This window comes from Caloenas nicobarica, chromosome 35, assembly GCF_036013445.1.
Source record: "Caloenas nicobarica isolate bCalNic1 chromosome 35, bCalNic1.hap1, whole genome shotgun sequence".
Taxonomy (NCBI): domain Eukaryota; kingdom Metazoa; phylum Chordata; class Aves; order Columbiformes; family Columbidae; genus Caloenas; species Caloenas nicobarica.
The window spans coordinates 584,212-598,025 of record NC_088279.1 but is presented as its reverse complement, the minus strand read 5'-3'; the positions used below and the strand labels follow the sequence as shown (position 1 = coordinate 598,025).

The 13,814-nt window shown below is 66.2% G+C and overlaps 2 protein-coding genes across 2 annotated transcripts; one reads left to right on the top strand and one right to left on the bottom strand.

Annotated features, from left to right (window-relative positions):
- The first annotated feature begins 2,004 nt into the window (after nt 1-2,004).
- On the top strand, nt 2,005-6,467 carry CUTA (cutA divalent cation tolerance homolog). Its single transcript, XM_065654842.1, has 7 exons — nt 2,005-2,030; nt 2,603-2,636; nt 3,033-3,202; nt 3,497-3,556; nt 4,255-4,300; nt 5,078-5,127; nt 5,552-6,467. Exons 2-7 carry the CDS (start codon nt 2,619-2,621, stop codon nt 5,649-5,651), a joined length of 444 nt encoding a protein of 147 aa, XP_065510914.1. The 5' UTR covers nt 2,005-2,030; nt 2,603-2,618; the 3' UTR covers nt 5,652-6,467.
- LOC136000821 (coiled-coil alpha-helical rod protein 1-like) lies at nt 6,370-11,742 on the bottom strand. The gene is made up of 13 exons (XM_065654808.1): nt 11,710-11,742; nt 11,061-11,102; nt 10,924-10,963; nt 10,221-10,515; nt 9,600-9,671; nt 9,398-9,523; nt 9,086-9,184; nt 8,572-8,657; nt 8,374-8,486; nt 7,878-7,929; nt 7,749-7,795; nt 7,225-7,324; nt 6,370-6,595 (listed from the first exon to the last, which is right to left on the bottom strand). The coding sequence occupies exons 2-13, from the start codon at nt 11,092-11,094 to the stop codon at nt 6,442-6,444; spliced, it is 1,218 nt and encodes a 405-aa protein (XP_065510880.1). The 5' UTR covers nt 11,095-11,102; nt 11,710-11,742; the 3' UTR covers nt 6,370-6,441.
- Between the last annotated feature and the right edge of the window lie 2,072 nt (nt 11,743-13,814).

Below are 13,814 nucleotides of genomic sequence, written 5' to 3'. Positions count from 1 at the left end.
AGCCAGGCGTGCGGGGGGACCCAGGAGTGCGGGGGGACCCAGGCGTGCGGGGGGACCCAGGCGTGCGGCGGGACCCAGGAGTGCGGGGGGACCCAGGAGTGCGGGAGGGACTCAGGAGTGCGGGGGGACCCAGGAGTGCGGGAGGGACCCAGGAGTGCGGGGGGACCCAGGAGTGCGGGAGGGACCCAGGAGTGCGGAGGGACCCAGGAGTGCGGGGGGACCCAGGCGTGCGGGGGCGGCGCCTTTAAGAGCCCCCGCGGCACCGGTGACGGCGGCGGCACCAGCGACCCCGCTGGTGCGATGGTCCCGTTGTCACCTCCCTCCAGCGCCCCCAGTGTCCCCATCCCAGTGTCCCCAGTGCCCCCATCCCAGTGCCCCCATCCCAGTGTCCCCAGTGCCCCCATCCCAGTGTCCCCAGTGTCCCCAGTGCCCCCATCCCAGTGTCCCCAGTGTCCCCATCGCAGTGCCCCCATCCCAGTGTCCCCAGTGCCCCCATCCCAGTGTCCCCAGTGTCCCCAGTGCCTCCATCCCAGTGCCCCCAGCGCTCCCAGTGTCCCCATCCCAGTGCCCCCAGTGTCCCCAGTGTCCCCATCCCAGTGTCCCCAGTGTCCCCATCCCAGTGTCCCCAGCGCCCCCAGTGTCCCCATCCCAGCGCCCCCAGTGTCCCCATCCCAGTGTCCCCAGTGTCCCCAGTGTCCCCAGTGTCCCCAGTGCCCCCATCCCAGTGTCCCCATCCCAGTGTCCCCAGTGCCCCCATCCCAGTGTCCCCAGTGTCCCCATCCCAGTGCCCCCATCCCAGTGTCCCCATCCCAGTGCCCCCATCCCAGTGCCCCCATCCCAGTGTCCCCAGTGCCCCCATCCCAGTGCCCCCATCCCAGTGCCCCCAGTGTCCCCATCCCAGTGTCCCCAGTGTCCCCATCCCAGTGTCCCCAGCGCCCCCAGTGCCCCCATCCCAGTGTCCCCATCCCAGTGTCCCCAGTGCCCCCATCCCAGTGTCCCCAGTGCCCCCATCCCAGTGTCCCCATCCCAGTGCCCCCATCCCAGCGCCCCCAGTGCCCCCATCCCAGTGTCCCCATCCCAGTGTCCCCAGTGCCCCCATCCCAGTGTCCCCAGTGCCCCCATCCCAGTGTCCCCATCCCAGTGTCCCCATCCCAGTGTCCCCAGTGTCCCCATCCCAGTGCCCCCATCCCAGTGTCCCCATCCCAGTGCCCCCATCCCAGTGTCCCCAGTGCCCCCATCCCAGTGCCCCCATCCCAGTGCCCCCATCCCAGTGTCCCCAGTGCCCCCATCCCAGTGCCCCCATCCCAGTGCCCCCAGTGTCCCCATCCCAGTGTCCCCAGTGTCCCCATCCCAGTGTCCCCAGCGCCCCCAGTGCCCCCATCCCAGTGTCCCCAGTGCCCCCATCCCAGTGCCCCCATCCCAGTGTCCCCAGTGCCCCCATCCCAGTGCCCCCATCCCAGTGTCCCCATCCCAGTGCCCCCATCCCAGTGTCCCCAGTGTCCCCATCCCAGTGCCCCCAGTGCCCCCATCCCAGTGTCCCCAGTGTCCCCATCCCAGTGCCCCCAGTGCCCCCATCCCAGTGTCCCCATCCCAGTGCCCCCAGCGCTCCCAGTGTCCCCATCCCAGTGTCCCCAGTGTCCCCAGTGCCCCCATCCCAGTGTCCCCAGTGTCCCCAGTGTCCCCATCCCAGTGTCCCCATCCCAGCGCTCCCAGTGTCCCCAGTGTCCCCAGTGTCCCCATCCCAGTGCCCCCATCCCAGTGCCCCCAGTGTCCCCAGTGCCCCCATCCCAGTGCCCCCAGTGCCCCCATCCCAGTGTCCCCAGTGTCCCCAGTGCCCCCATCCCAGCGCTCCCAGTTCACACGGGTTTGTGACCGTGCGCGGGGCGTGAGCTGTGACGTCACCGCGGTGGTGGCGGCCCCGCCCCCCGGCCCCTCCCCCCCCGTCTCCCGCCGCTTCCGCTCCGCGCTGGGGGGAGGGGCGCGGGAGGGGGCGGGGCCGCGCGGGTCACGTGGCGGCGGCGGCGCGGCGGGTGCGGAGCGCGGGGGGCGGGGGGCGGGGGGGCGTAGAGTTGGGGGGACCCGGGGGGGTGGGAGCTCCGTAGAGTTGGGGGGGCCCTGGGGGGGTCGGGGGGTCTATAGAGTTGGGGGGGGTCGGGGGCTCCGTAGAGTTTGGGGGGACCCGGGCGGGGGGTCTATAGAGTTTGGGGGGGTCGGGGGGTCTATAGAGTTTGGGGGGATGGAGGGGGTGGGGGCTCCATAGAGTTTGGGGGGGTCGGGGGTTCTATAGAGTTGGGGGGACCCTGGGGGGGTCGGGGGCTCCATAGAGTTTGGGGGGCCCTGGGGGGCTCGGGGGCTCCATAGAGTTTGGGGGGCGCTGTGGGGGGTGGGGGCCAATGGGGGGGCCCTGGAGGTTGGGGGGCTCTATGGGGAGGGGGCGCTATAGGGGGCGGGGGCCAATGGGGGGGGGTTGGGGGGTCGAGGGGCTGCATAGAGCTGGGGGGGCCCGGGGGGGTGGGGGCTGCATAGAGCTGGGGGGGCTCTAGGGTGCTGGGGGGGCCCTGTGGGGGTCCGCGGGGGGGTGCTGAGGCCGCCCGTCCCGCAGGGGGCGCTGCCTCCACATGCACGCGGCCGGGGCGGTGAGTGCCCCCTGGGGGCGGGGGGGGGTCATATCGCGACAGGGCGGGGGGCGGCGCGACACGGGGCGTTGGGGAGCGTGGTGCAGCGACTATCGCGACATGGGGGGGTGGGATTTGGGTGGGGTATTGTGATAGAGCGGGGGGATATCGTGATGTGGTGGGGGATATTGCGATATGGGTGGGATATTGTGATATGGCGGGGGGATATCGTGATATGGTGGGGGGTATTGCGATTTGGGTGGGATATTGTGATATGGTGGGGGGATATCGTGATATGGTGGGGGGTATTGCGATTTGGGTGGGATATTGTGATATGGTGGGGGGATATCGCGATATGGGCAGGGATATCGCGATATGGTGGGGGGTATTGCGACGGGGGTGTCCCTGTCCCCGCAGGTGCTGGCGCTGGTGACGGTGACGTCGGCGCTGGGGCGGCGGCTGCTGAGCATGGCCACCCCCCCCGGTGTCCCCTCCGGTGTCCCCCCCGGTGTCCCCAACGACCCCGGTGACCTCTCGGCCGCTTTTGTCACCTGCCCCAACGAGACGGTGGCCAAAGAGCTGGCGCGGTGGGGACATCGGGGGGACATCGGGGTGGCACATCAGGGAGTGGGGGGGGACACTTGGGGACATTGGGGTGACACCTCAGGGAGTGGGGGACACTTGGGGACATTGGGGGACACTGGGGGACATTGGGGGTGACACATCAGGGAGTGGGGGGGACACTTGGGGACACACTGAGGGAGCGGGGGGGGCACTGGGGGGGACACTGGGTGGGGACAGAGGGACCCTGGGTGGGGGGGACACAGAGATGGGGACCCATGGGGGGGTGACACTGTCCCCACTGTCCCCACTGTCCCCAGGGCGATGGTGGAGAAACGTTTGGCCGCGTGTGTCAACATCCTGCCCCACGTCACCTCCATGTGAGCGGGGACACGGGGACATGGGGGGACATGGGGATGGGGGGGACACAGGGACACGGGGGGACACAGGGATATGGGGACACGGGGACATGGGGGGACATGGGGATGGGGGGGACACAGGGACACGGGGGGACACAGGGATATGGGGACACAGGGACATGGGGACACGGGGAGAAACAGGGATATGGGGACACGGGGACATGGGGGGACATGGGGATGGGGGGGACACAGGGACACGGGGGGACACAGGGATATGGGGGGACACAGGGATATGGGGACATGGGGATATGGGGGGACATGGGGATGGGGGGACATGGGGACACGGGGGGACACAGGGATATGGGGACATGGGGATATGGGGGGACATGGGGATGGGGGGACATGGGGACACGGGGGGACACAGGGATATGGGGACATGGGGACATGGGGGGACATGGGGATGGGGGGGACACAGGGATATGGGGGCAGGGGGGACATGGGGATGGGGGGACATGGGGACACGGGGGGACACAGGGACGTGGGGGGATACAGGGATATGGGGACATGGCGGGGGACATGGGGACAGGGGGGGGACATGGGGATATATGGGGACAGGGGGACATGGGGATGTGGGGACAGGGGGACACGGGGGGATCCGAGGACGGGGGGACCCGGGGGCCGTGGGGGGACACGGGGGGTCCCCCCTGACCCCCCCCCAGTTACAGCTGGCAGGGGAAGCTGGAGGAGGACGGTGAGGTCCTGCTGGTGAGTCACGGCCCCGTGGCCCCGGTGTCCCCAATGCCCCACGGTGGCCCCAATGCCCCACGGTGGCCCCAGTGCCCCTCGGTGTCCCCAATGCCCCTCGGTGGCCCCAATGCCCCACGGTGTCCCCAGTGCCCCACGGTGTCCCCAATGCCCCATGGTGTCCCCAGTGTCCCCACAGTGTCCCCAATGCCCCTCGGTGTCCCCAATGCCCCATGGTGTCCCCAGTGTCCCCACAGTGTCCCCAATGCCCCACGGTGTCCCCAATGCCCCATGGTGTCCCCAGTGTCCCCACAGTGTCCCCAATGCCCCACGGTGTCCCCAATGCCCCATGGTGTCCCCAATGCCCCACGGTGTCCCCAATGTCCCCACGGTGTCCCCAATGCCCCTCGGTGTCCCCAATGCCCCATGGTGTCCCCAGTGTCCCCACAGTGTCCCCAATGCCCCTCGGTGTCCCCAATGCCCCTTGGTGTCCCCAGTGTCCCCACAGTGTCCCCAATGCCCCTCGGTGTCCCCAATGCCCCTTGGTGTCCCCAGTGTCCCCACAGTGTCCCCAATGCCCCACGGTGTCCCCAGTGCCCCATGGTGTCCCCAATGCCCCACGGTGTCCCCAGTGTCCCCACACTGTCCCCATGGCATTCCCAGTGTCACCAGGATGTCCCCAGGGTGTCCCCAGTGTCCTCACAGCATCCCCAGGGTGTCCCCACAGTGTCTCAAGGGTGTCCCCAATGTCCCCAGGGTGTCCCTGTGGTGTCCCCAATGTCCCCAATGTCCCCCCAGATGATCAAGACCCGCAGCTCCCGGATCCCGGCGCTGGCCGCGTTTGTGCGGTGAGAGTGGGGGGGACACGGGGGGGACACGGGGGGGACACGGGGGGGACACGGGGACATGGGAGTGACCCGGGAGGGTAACAGGGTGACACAGGGTGGGACACAGAGTGACCTGGCGGGGGACACAGTGACCCGGGGGGGGTGACATGGAGGCGACGTGGGGCGATGATGTGACATAAGGGGGGGACAGGGTGACATGGGGGGAACACGGGGGGGTCACAGGGTACCGGGGGTGACAATGTGACCCGGGGGGGGGCGATGGGGTCACCCAGGGGGTGGTGATGTGACATGGCGGGGTGAACAGGGAGGGGGTGGCACAGGGTGACAGCGCGAGCCGGGGGGGCGATGGGTGACCTGGGGGTGACCCGGGGGGGCGATGGGTGACGGGGGGGTGACGGGGGGGTGACGGGTGCCCCCCCCGCAGCTCCGCTCACCCCTACGAGGTGCCCGAGGTCGTGGCCGTGCCGGTGACCCAGGGGAACCCCCCGTACCTGCAGTGGGTGCGCGACAGCACCGACCCCTGACCCGGGACCCCCCGGGACCCCCTGACCCCCGAGACCCCCCTGATCCCCCCGCGACCCCCCCTGACCCCCCCAGGACCCCCCTGACCTGGGACCCCCTGACCCCTGGGACCCCCCTGATCCCCCCGCGACCCCCCCTGACCCCCCCAGGACGCCCCTGACCTGGGACCCCCTGACCCCCCCAGGACCCCCTGACCCCCCGGGACCCCCTGACCCCCGAGACCCCCCTGATCCCCCCGCGACCCCCCCTGGCCCCCCCAGGACCCCCCTGACCTGGGACCCCCTGACCCCTGGGACCCCCCTGATCCCCCCGCGACCCCCCCTGACCCCCGAGATCCCCCCTGACCCCCCTGACCTGGGACCCCCTGACCCCCCCAGGACCCCCCCAACTCCCCAACCCCCTGTGACCCCCCCAAGCCCATGACCCCCCAACCCCTGTCCCTCCCCACCCCGCCGTGACCCCCAAGACCCCCCCCGACCCCCCGATTTCCCTCAAACGCCCCCCTGACCCCCCTGTGCCCCCCGACCCCCCAAGCCCGTGACCACCCCCCAGATTGGGGGGGTACAAATGTGGGGGACGCAGGTTTGGGGCCCCCCCCGCTCAGGACACGCAGACACGGGGGAGCCCCAGGACTGGGGGGTCACACGCCGGGGGGACCCCCCCGAATTTTGGGGAGGGGAGGGCGGGCCCCCAACATTTTGGGGGGGTCTCCCCCGCCCCCCACAAGCCGCGTTGCCCTTGAGCCATTTATTGGGGGAGTCAGTTCCCCTCACTTTGAATATCACAAAAATGTCAAAAATAAACTTTTTGCACCCGAAGCCGGGGGGGGTTTTTTGGGGCCCCTCCCCAAAATGATGCGGGGGGCCCAGTCCCCCCAGTTCCCCGTCCAGTCCCCCCAGTTCTGGTCCCAGTTTCCCTGCCCGGCGATTCCAGGGGGTCGAGGGGGCTGGAAAAAACAGGAGGTTTTGGGTCAGTGGGACAGGGAGGACCAGTAAGTGACTGGGGCAAACTGGGATGGCAGCCGGGGGGTCCCACCAGTGCCGGGGGGTCCCACCAGTGCCGGGCTGGGCCGTACTGGGATGGCGACACTTGTGGGGTGACACGTGGGGGAATGGGGGTCCCCAGTGTCCCCCATGTCACCCAGTGCCCCCATGTCCCCTCCAGTGTCCCCCAGTACTCCCAGTACCCCCATGTCCCCCCCAGTATCCCCCCGTGTCCCCCAGTATCCCCTCCAGTACCCCCCATGTCCCCCCCAGTATCCCCTCCAGTACGCCCCATGTCCCCCCCAGTATCCCCCCAGTACTCTCAGTACCCCCAGTATGCCCCTCTGTCCCCCATGTCCCCCCCAGTACTCCCAGTACCCCCCAGTATCCCCTCCAGTGTCTCCCAGTGTCCCCCAGTACTCCCAGTACCCCCCAGTATGCCCCTGTGTCCCCCAGTATCCGCCCAGTACTCCCAGTACCCCCATGTCCCCCAGTGTCCCCCGCCCGGTGACACCCGGCAGGTGACACGCGGGTCCCACCAGTCCCAAACTGGGTCCAACTGGTCCTAGTGCCGGGGGCGGGGGTGACTCACCCGGATGCCTGGGTCCCCGGGGGGTCGCTGGTGTCACTGGTGTCACCGAGGATGGCGGCGCCCAGAGCCTGCAGCTGCGTCACCAGCGCGGCCAGGGCCACTGGGGGACATGGGGACATTGGGGGGACATTGGGGACATTGCGGGGGACATTGGGGACACAAGAGGGGACATTGGCAGCACATGAGGGTCACTGGGGACACAGGAGGGGACATTGGGGGGACATGGGGACATGGGAGGGGCCATTGGGGGGACGTGGGGGGCCATTGGGGACACGGGAGGGGACATTGGGGACACTCCCACCTCTGCTGGGGGAGGGGCCCGGCCCCACGGGGGGTGACCTGGGGGTGACACAAGGCGGGACACGGTGACACCGCCCCCCCCCAGCGCGGTGTCCCCAAAGCCACCACATCCCCCGTCACCTGCTCGTGTGTCACCCCCGGGGCCACCGCCGTGGGGACAAGTGACACCAGGGACCTGGTGGCCACCCCGGGTGACACCCCAGTCCCCGGTGTCCCCAACTCACCGCCGCGCCGGCCACCGGCCCCCGGCTGCGTCACCTGTGTCACTGGGCTGGGGACAGAGACGTGGGGTCACCCTGGGGACGGAGTCACCGCCGGTGTCCCCATGTCCCCTGGTCCCCCCCGTCACTCACTTGTCACCTGCCAGGTCCCGGGGCCACCGCGGCTGCTCCGGAGCCACCAGCCCTGGGGACAGGGGACACGGTGACAACAGGGGACACGGTGACAACAGGGCCCCTCTGTGCCCCACCCTGTGCCCGTGGCCCCCAGTGTCCCCACGGCCCAAATATCCCCATGTCCCTCTAATGTCCCCATATCCCCCTGATGGCCCCAATGCCCCCCCATGTCCCCATATCCCCCCATGTCCCCATGTCCCATGGTTCTCCATGTCCTTCTAATGTCCCCATGTCCCACTGTCCCCAATATCTCCACGTCCCCCACAATGTCGCTGTGTCCCCATATCCCCATGTCCCACCATATCCCCCCGATGTCCCCATGTCCCATGGTCTCCCATGTCCCTCTAATGTCCCCATATCCCCCCATGTCCCCTGATGTCCCTGTGTCCCCCCAAGCCCCCCGATGTCCCCATGTCCCCACCATGTCCCCCGATGTCCCCATGTCCCATGTCACCCCTCAGGTCCCTCAGCCTCTGTCCTGCCCGGCTCAGGCGGCTGCTCATTGTCCCCAAGCTCCTGGTGGCTTTTGTCACCTGGGCTTCCAGCGCTGTCACCGCCCCGGCCAGCCTGGGGACACAGGGACATTGGGGTGACACGCGGGGACAGGGACGCTGGTGACACCCCAGTGTCCCCATCCCCGTCCCCCCAGTACCTGCCGGCCGCCTGCACCAGTGCTCCCAGTGCTCCCAGTGCCGCCTCCGCGCGGCCCCGCTGCCGCGTCACCTCCCACTCCAGGCGCTGGGGACAAGTGGCACCGTGTCCCCAAACTGTCCCCAAGCCCCCCCGCTGCTGTGTCCCCAACTCGGCATCACCTCCCCCAGTCAGGGACTGGGACACAGCCCAGTGCTCGCTGGTGTCCCCAACGTGTCCCCAACCCCTCCCCGAGTGCCCTCCCTTAATGTCCCCAAAACATCCCCATGTCCCCACACATGTCCCCAGTGTGTCCCCAACGTGTCCCCCCATGTCCCCATCAGGTCCCCACGTGCCCCTGTCCCCATGTCCCATGGTTCCCCACATCCCTCTAATGTCCCCATGTCCCCCCTATGTCCCCCGATGTCCCCCTGTCCCCATATCCCATGTCCCCCTGTTCCCCCATGTCCCCCTGTCCCCTCCATATCCCCCTGATGTCCCCAGGTCCCCACGTCCCCTGTCTGTCCCCACGTCACCTGTCTGTCCCTCCGCAGTTTCTCCTCTTCATGCAGCTGCAGCTCCAGCCGTGTCACCCGGCGCGTCCCCGCGGCCACTGCTGTCCCCAGGGCCCCCACCTGCCGAGGGACCCAGGCGTCCAGGAGGGACCCAGGCGTCCGGGAGCCCCCGCAGTGGGACCCAGCCCAGCCCTCCAGAGGGGACCCAGGCGTCCGGGAGGGACCCAGGCATCCAGGACCCCTGCAATGGGACCCAGCCCCGCCCTCCAGAGGGGACCCAGGCATCCGGGAGGGACCCAGGCGTCCGGGAGGGACCCAGGCGTCCGGGCCCACCTGCCCCCGCAGGCTCCGCAGCGCCTCCTCCTGGACCTGCAGCTGCACCAGGAGGACAAAGACCTTCTGCCGCCAGCGCCCCAAGAGAGTCCCCAACCGGGGGGGACACGGGCCGGGGGGGGACACCTGGGGACGAGGGGGAGATGGGGGGTCTGGGGGCACCTCCTGGACCCCCCGTGCCCCCCCGGCCCCCCGGCCCCACCTCAAGGTCAAGTTCCTGCTCCTGCAGGGTCAGGATGTGGCTCAGGGCGCTGAGCTGGGCCTGGAGCAGCACCTGGGGGGACATGGGGACAGTGTGGGGACACTGGGGACAGGGACATCCTGGGGACACCCTGGGGACGGTGTGGGGACAGGGACACCCTGGGGACACTGTGGGGACAGGGGACACCCTGGGGACACCATGGGGACAGTGTGGGGACAGGTACACCCTGGGGACACTGTGGGGACAGGGGACACCCTGGGGACACCATGGGGACAGTGTGGGGACAGGGACACCCCGGGGACAGTGTGGGGACAGGGACACCCTGGGGACACCCTGGGGACACTGTGGGGACAGGGGACACCCTGGGGACACCCTGGGGACAGTGTGGGGACAGGGGACATCCTGGGGACACCCTGGGGACAGTGTGGGGACAGGGACACCCCGGGGACAGTGTGGGGACAGGGACACCCTGGGGACACCCTGGGGACAGTGTGGGGACAGGGGACATCCTGGGGACACCCTGGGGACAGTGTGGGGACAGGGACACCCCGGGGACAGCCCCAGGATGGGGCCACCGTGTCCCCAGGGCGAGGTGACACCGTCCCCAGGCGCTGGACTCACCTGCCCCAGAGGCTGCCCCGCCACAGGCTCCGCCCCTTGAGTGTGGCCACGCCCCCTCAGGGCCTCCAGCTCCGCCCCCAGGGCTTGGCTCCGCCCCTTCTCAGCCACAAGCTCCGCCTCCAGGGCTTGGCTCCGCCCCCTCAGGGCCTCCAGCTCTGCACCCAGGGCTTGGCTCCGCCCCCTTTCAGCTGCAAGCTCCGCCTCCAGTGCCTGGCTCCGCCCCCTCTCAGCTGCAAGCTCCGCCTCCAGTGCCTGGCTCCGCCCCCTCTCAGCTGCAAGCTCCGCCTCCAGGGTCCTGTTAAAGGGGAAATGAGTGTCTGGGGTTACTGGGAGCACTGGGAAGGTTACTGGGAGCACTGGGAGGATTAGTGGGGGGTTACTGGGAGCACTGGGAGGATTAGTGGGGGGTTACTGGGAGCACTGGGAGAGTTACTGGGAATTCTTGGAGGGTTACTGGGAACAATGTGGGTTACTGGGAGCACTGGGGGGGTTAGTGGGGGATTACTGGGAGCACTGGGGGGATTACTGGGGATTACTGGGAGCACTGGGGGGATTACTGGGAACACTTGGAAGGTTGGCAGGGGATTACTGGGAGCACTGGGGGTTTGCTGGGGGTTACTGGGAGCACTGGGGGGGGTTGCCGGGGGTCACTGGGAACACTGGGAGTTACTGGGAGTTTACTGGGTGCACTGGGAGCTGTTACCTGGAGGGGCGGAGCATGAAGTGGGATGGGGGGACGAGACCTGGGGGGACAGGAAGGACCCAGGAGTTCGAGAGGGACCCAGGAGTTCGGGAGGGGACCCAGGAGTTCGGGAGGGGACCCAGGCGTCCGGGGCTCACCAGTTCCTGGGGGGTCCTGGTGACGCTCGGCCATTGGTGTCACTGGGAGGGGGGGACACAATTCCCAGTAAGTCCCAGTAACACCCCCCAGCCCACGTAACTCCCTGTAGCTCCACATCCCCACTCCCAGTACCCACCAGTGGCTCCCAGTAACCCCCCCTTCCTATTCCCAACGACTCCCAGTTCCCCCCCATGCACTCCCAGTGGCTCCCAGTAACTCCCAGTAACCATCCCCTCACATTCCCAGTGACTCTCAGTTCCCCCCTCCACTCCCAGTATCCCCCATTTCCCCCCAGTCCCTCCCAGTATCCCCCAGTCTCCCCCAGTTCTCCCAGTTCACCCAGTTCCCCCAGTTCCCCCAGTTCTCCCAGTTCCCCCCAGTTCCCCCAGTTCCCCCCAGTTCTCCAAGTCTCCCCCAGTTCCCCCCAGTTCCCCCAGTCTCCCCCAGTTCTCCCAGTTCCTCCCAGTTCCCCCAGTTCCCCCAGTCCCTCCCAGTTCCCCCAGTCTCCCCCAGTCTCTCCCAGTTCTCCCAGTCCCTCCCAGTTCCCCCAGTCTCTCCCAGTTCTCCCAGTTCCCCCCAGTTCCCTCAGTCTCTCCCAGTTCCCCCCAGTTCCTCCCAGTTTCCCCCAGTTCTCCCAGTTCCCCTCACAGCCGCGCGGTGCCAAGAACGCGCCGCCGCTTCCCGCTCCGCCCCCCGCAGCCAATCAGCGCGCAGAGCCCGGCGAAGAGCCCGCCCCGCAGCCAATCAGCGCGCAGAGCCCAGCGAAGAGCCCGCCCCGTCACCCTAGCAACCGGAGAGCGCCAGCCAATGAAAGGGCTTCACTTCCTCCTCGCTGGCCAATGAGAGGCCGCGTCTGGACGCGGGGCCGCTGGCGGAGTTCATTTGCTCTTATTGTTATCTAATGATTTTGAGACCAGAAAAGAATTTAAATTGTTGAACTCTGATTGGTATTGGGAAATAAAACCCAAAAAAACCAACCAAACAAAAAAACTCCCCCAAAAAACCCCCAAACATCAAGTTAAATGCTACGATGTGAACTCGGCATTGGATGGGGCTGCATGTAAAAGTTTCTAGAATACGAACTGATTTGGATCTAGGAGAACGAAACGATGGATTTCTGTTTAGTACGCTGGGTTTCGACATCTGTAAATTGCAAAAGGTAAACGGAGCGAAGGAACGTGACGAGGAGCGGCGCTGCTGCCCAGCCGGTTGGGGCTGCACGGGGAGCGCGTTGTGGCTGGGACGAAACGGGAGAACAAAAAAGCGAAATATCGCAGCTCTGTGCCCCTGAACAGGAATTTTAGGCCCGTGCGAGGCGCGAGATAAACCCGAGACGAACACCATCGCGGCCCGGCCCGGCGGCTCCCCCTCGGCGCCGGCGACTCGGCCGCCCGCGCGGCCTTGGCGGCGTCTCAACCGCGGTGAAAAGGGGAAAAAAAAGGGGGAAAAAAGCTGTTTTCCCGCTGCCAAGCAGAGACGGGGGGTTGTCGCCTCCGGTTCGGTTTGCACGGGTGTCGTCCCCGTCCTTGCGGCCCGCGGCTCTGAACCGGCCTCGTTGGGGCTGGTTCTTTCTGCTGTTTTTCTCTGTAAGGAACGTTTAACGAAGAACCGTTGTTTTTACAGAACTGAGGACCTGGCGCCCGACCCCGGCACGGGAGAAGGACCGAGACACATCGGACTGTGAAGCCTTAATGCAAAACACAGGCTCTTCCCGGAGTGTATACTGATACCTGTATGCATCCCGATACCTGTATGCATCCCGATACCTGGATTTACAAGTTAATTTAGGGGGAAGGACCAAGAGACATCGGACTATGAATCCTTAATGCAAAACACAGGCTCTTCCCGGAGTGTATACTGATACCTGTATGCATCCTGATACCTGTATGCATCCCGATACCTGTATGCATCCCGATACCTGTATGCATCCCGATACCTGTATGCATCCCGATACCTGTATGCATCCTGATACCTGTATGCATCCCGATACCTGTATGCATCCCGATACCTGTATGCATCCTGATACCTGTATGCATCCCGATACCTGTATGCATCCCGATACCTGTATGCATCCTGATACCTGTATGCATCCTGATACCTGTATGCATCCCGATACCTGTGTGCATCCTGATACCTGTATGCATCCCGATACCTGTATGCATCCTGATACCTGTGTGCATCCCGATACCTGTATGCATCCTGATACCTGTATGCATCCCGATACCTGTATGCATCCCGATACCTGTATGCATCCTGATACCTGTATGCATCCCGATACCTGTATGCATCCTGATACCTGTATGCATCCTGATACCTGTGTGCATCCTGATACCTGTGTGCATCCCGATACCTGTATGCATCCCGATACCTGTGTGCATCCCGATACCTGTATGCATCCCGATACCTGTATGCATCCCGATACCTGGATTTACAAGTTAATTTACGGGGAAGGACCAAGAGACATCGGACTATGAATCCTTAATGCAAAACACAGGCTCTTCCCGGAGTGTATACTGATACCTGTATGCATCCCGATACCTGTATGCATCCCAATACCTGTATGCATCCCGATACCTGTATGCATCCTGATACCTGTATGCATCCCGATACCTGTATGCATCCTGATACCTGTATGCATCCTGATACCTGTATGCATCCCGATACCTGTATGCATCCCAATACCTGGATTTACAAGTTAATTTAGGGGGAAGGACCAAGAGACATCGGACTATGAAGCCTTAATGCAAAACGCA

Bases quoted from the DNA above. Each gene is read 5' to 3' on its own strand.
- LOC136000821 (XM_065654808.1), bottom strand. From the start codon at position 11,094: ATGGCCGAGCGTCACCAGGACCCCCCAGGAACTG. The intron at 10,964-11,060 runs GTGAGCCCCGGA...CTGTCCCCCCAG, and splicing joins CCAGGACCCCCCAGGAACTG to GTCTCGTCCCCCCATCCCAC. The intron at 6,596-7,224 runs GTGAGTCACCCC...TGTTTTTTCCAG, and splicing joins CCGGGGACCCAGGCATCCGG to CCCCCTCGACCCCCTGGAAT.
- CUTA (XM_065654842.1), top strand. The intron at 3,557-4,254 runs GTGAGCGGGGAC...ACCCCCCCCCAG, and splicing joins CTGCCCCACGTCACCTCCAT to TTACAGCTGGCAGGGGAAGC. The intron at 5,128-5,551 runs GTGAGAGTGGGG...CCCCCCCCGCAG, and splicing joins GCGCTGGCCGCGTTTGTGCG to CTCCGCTCACCCCTACGAGG.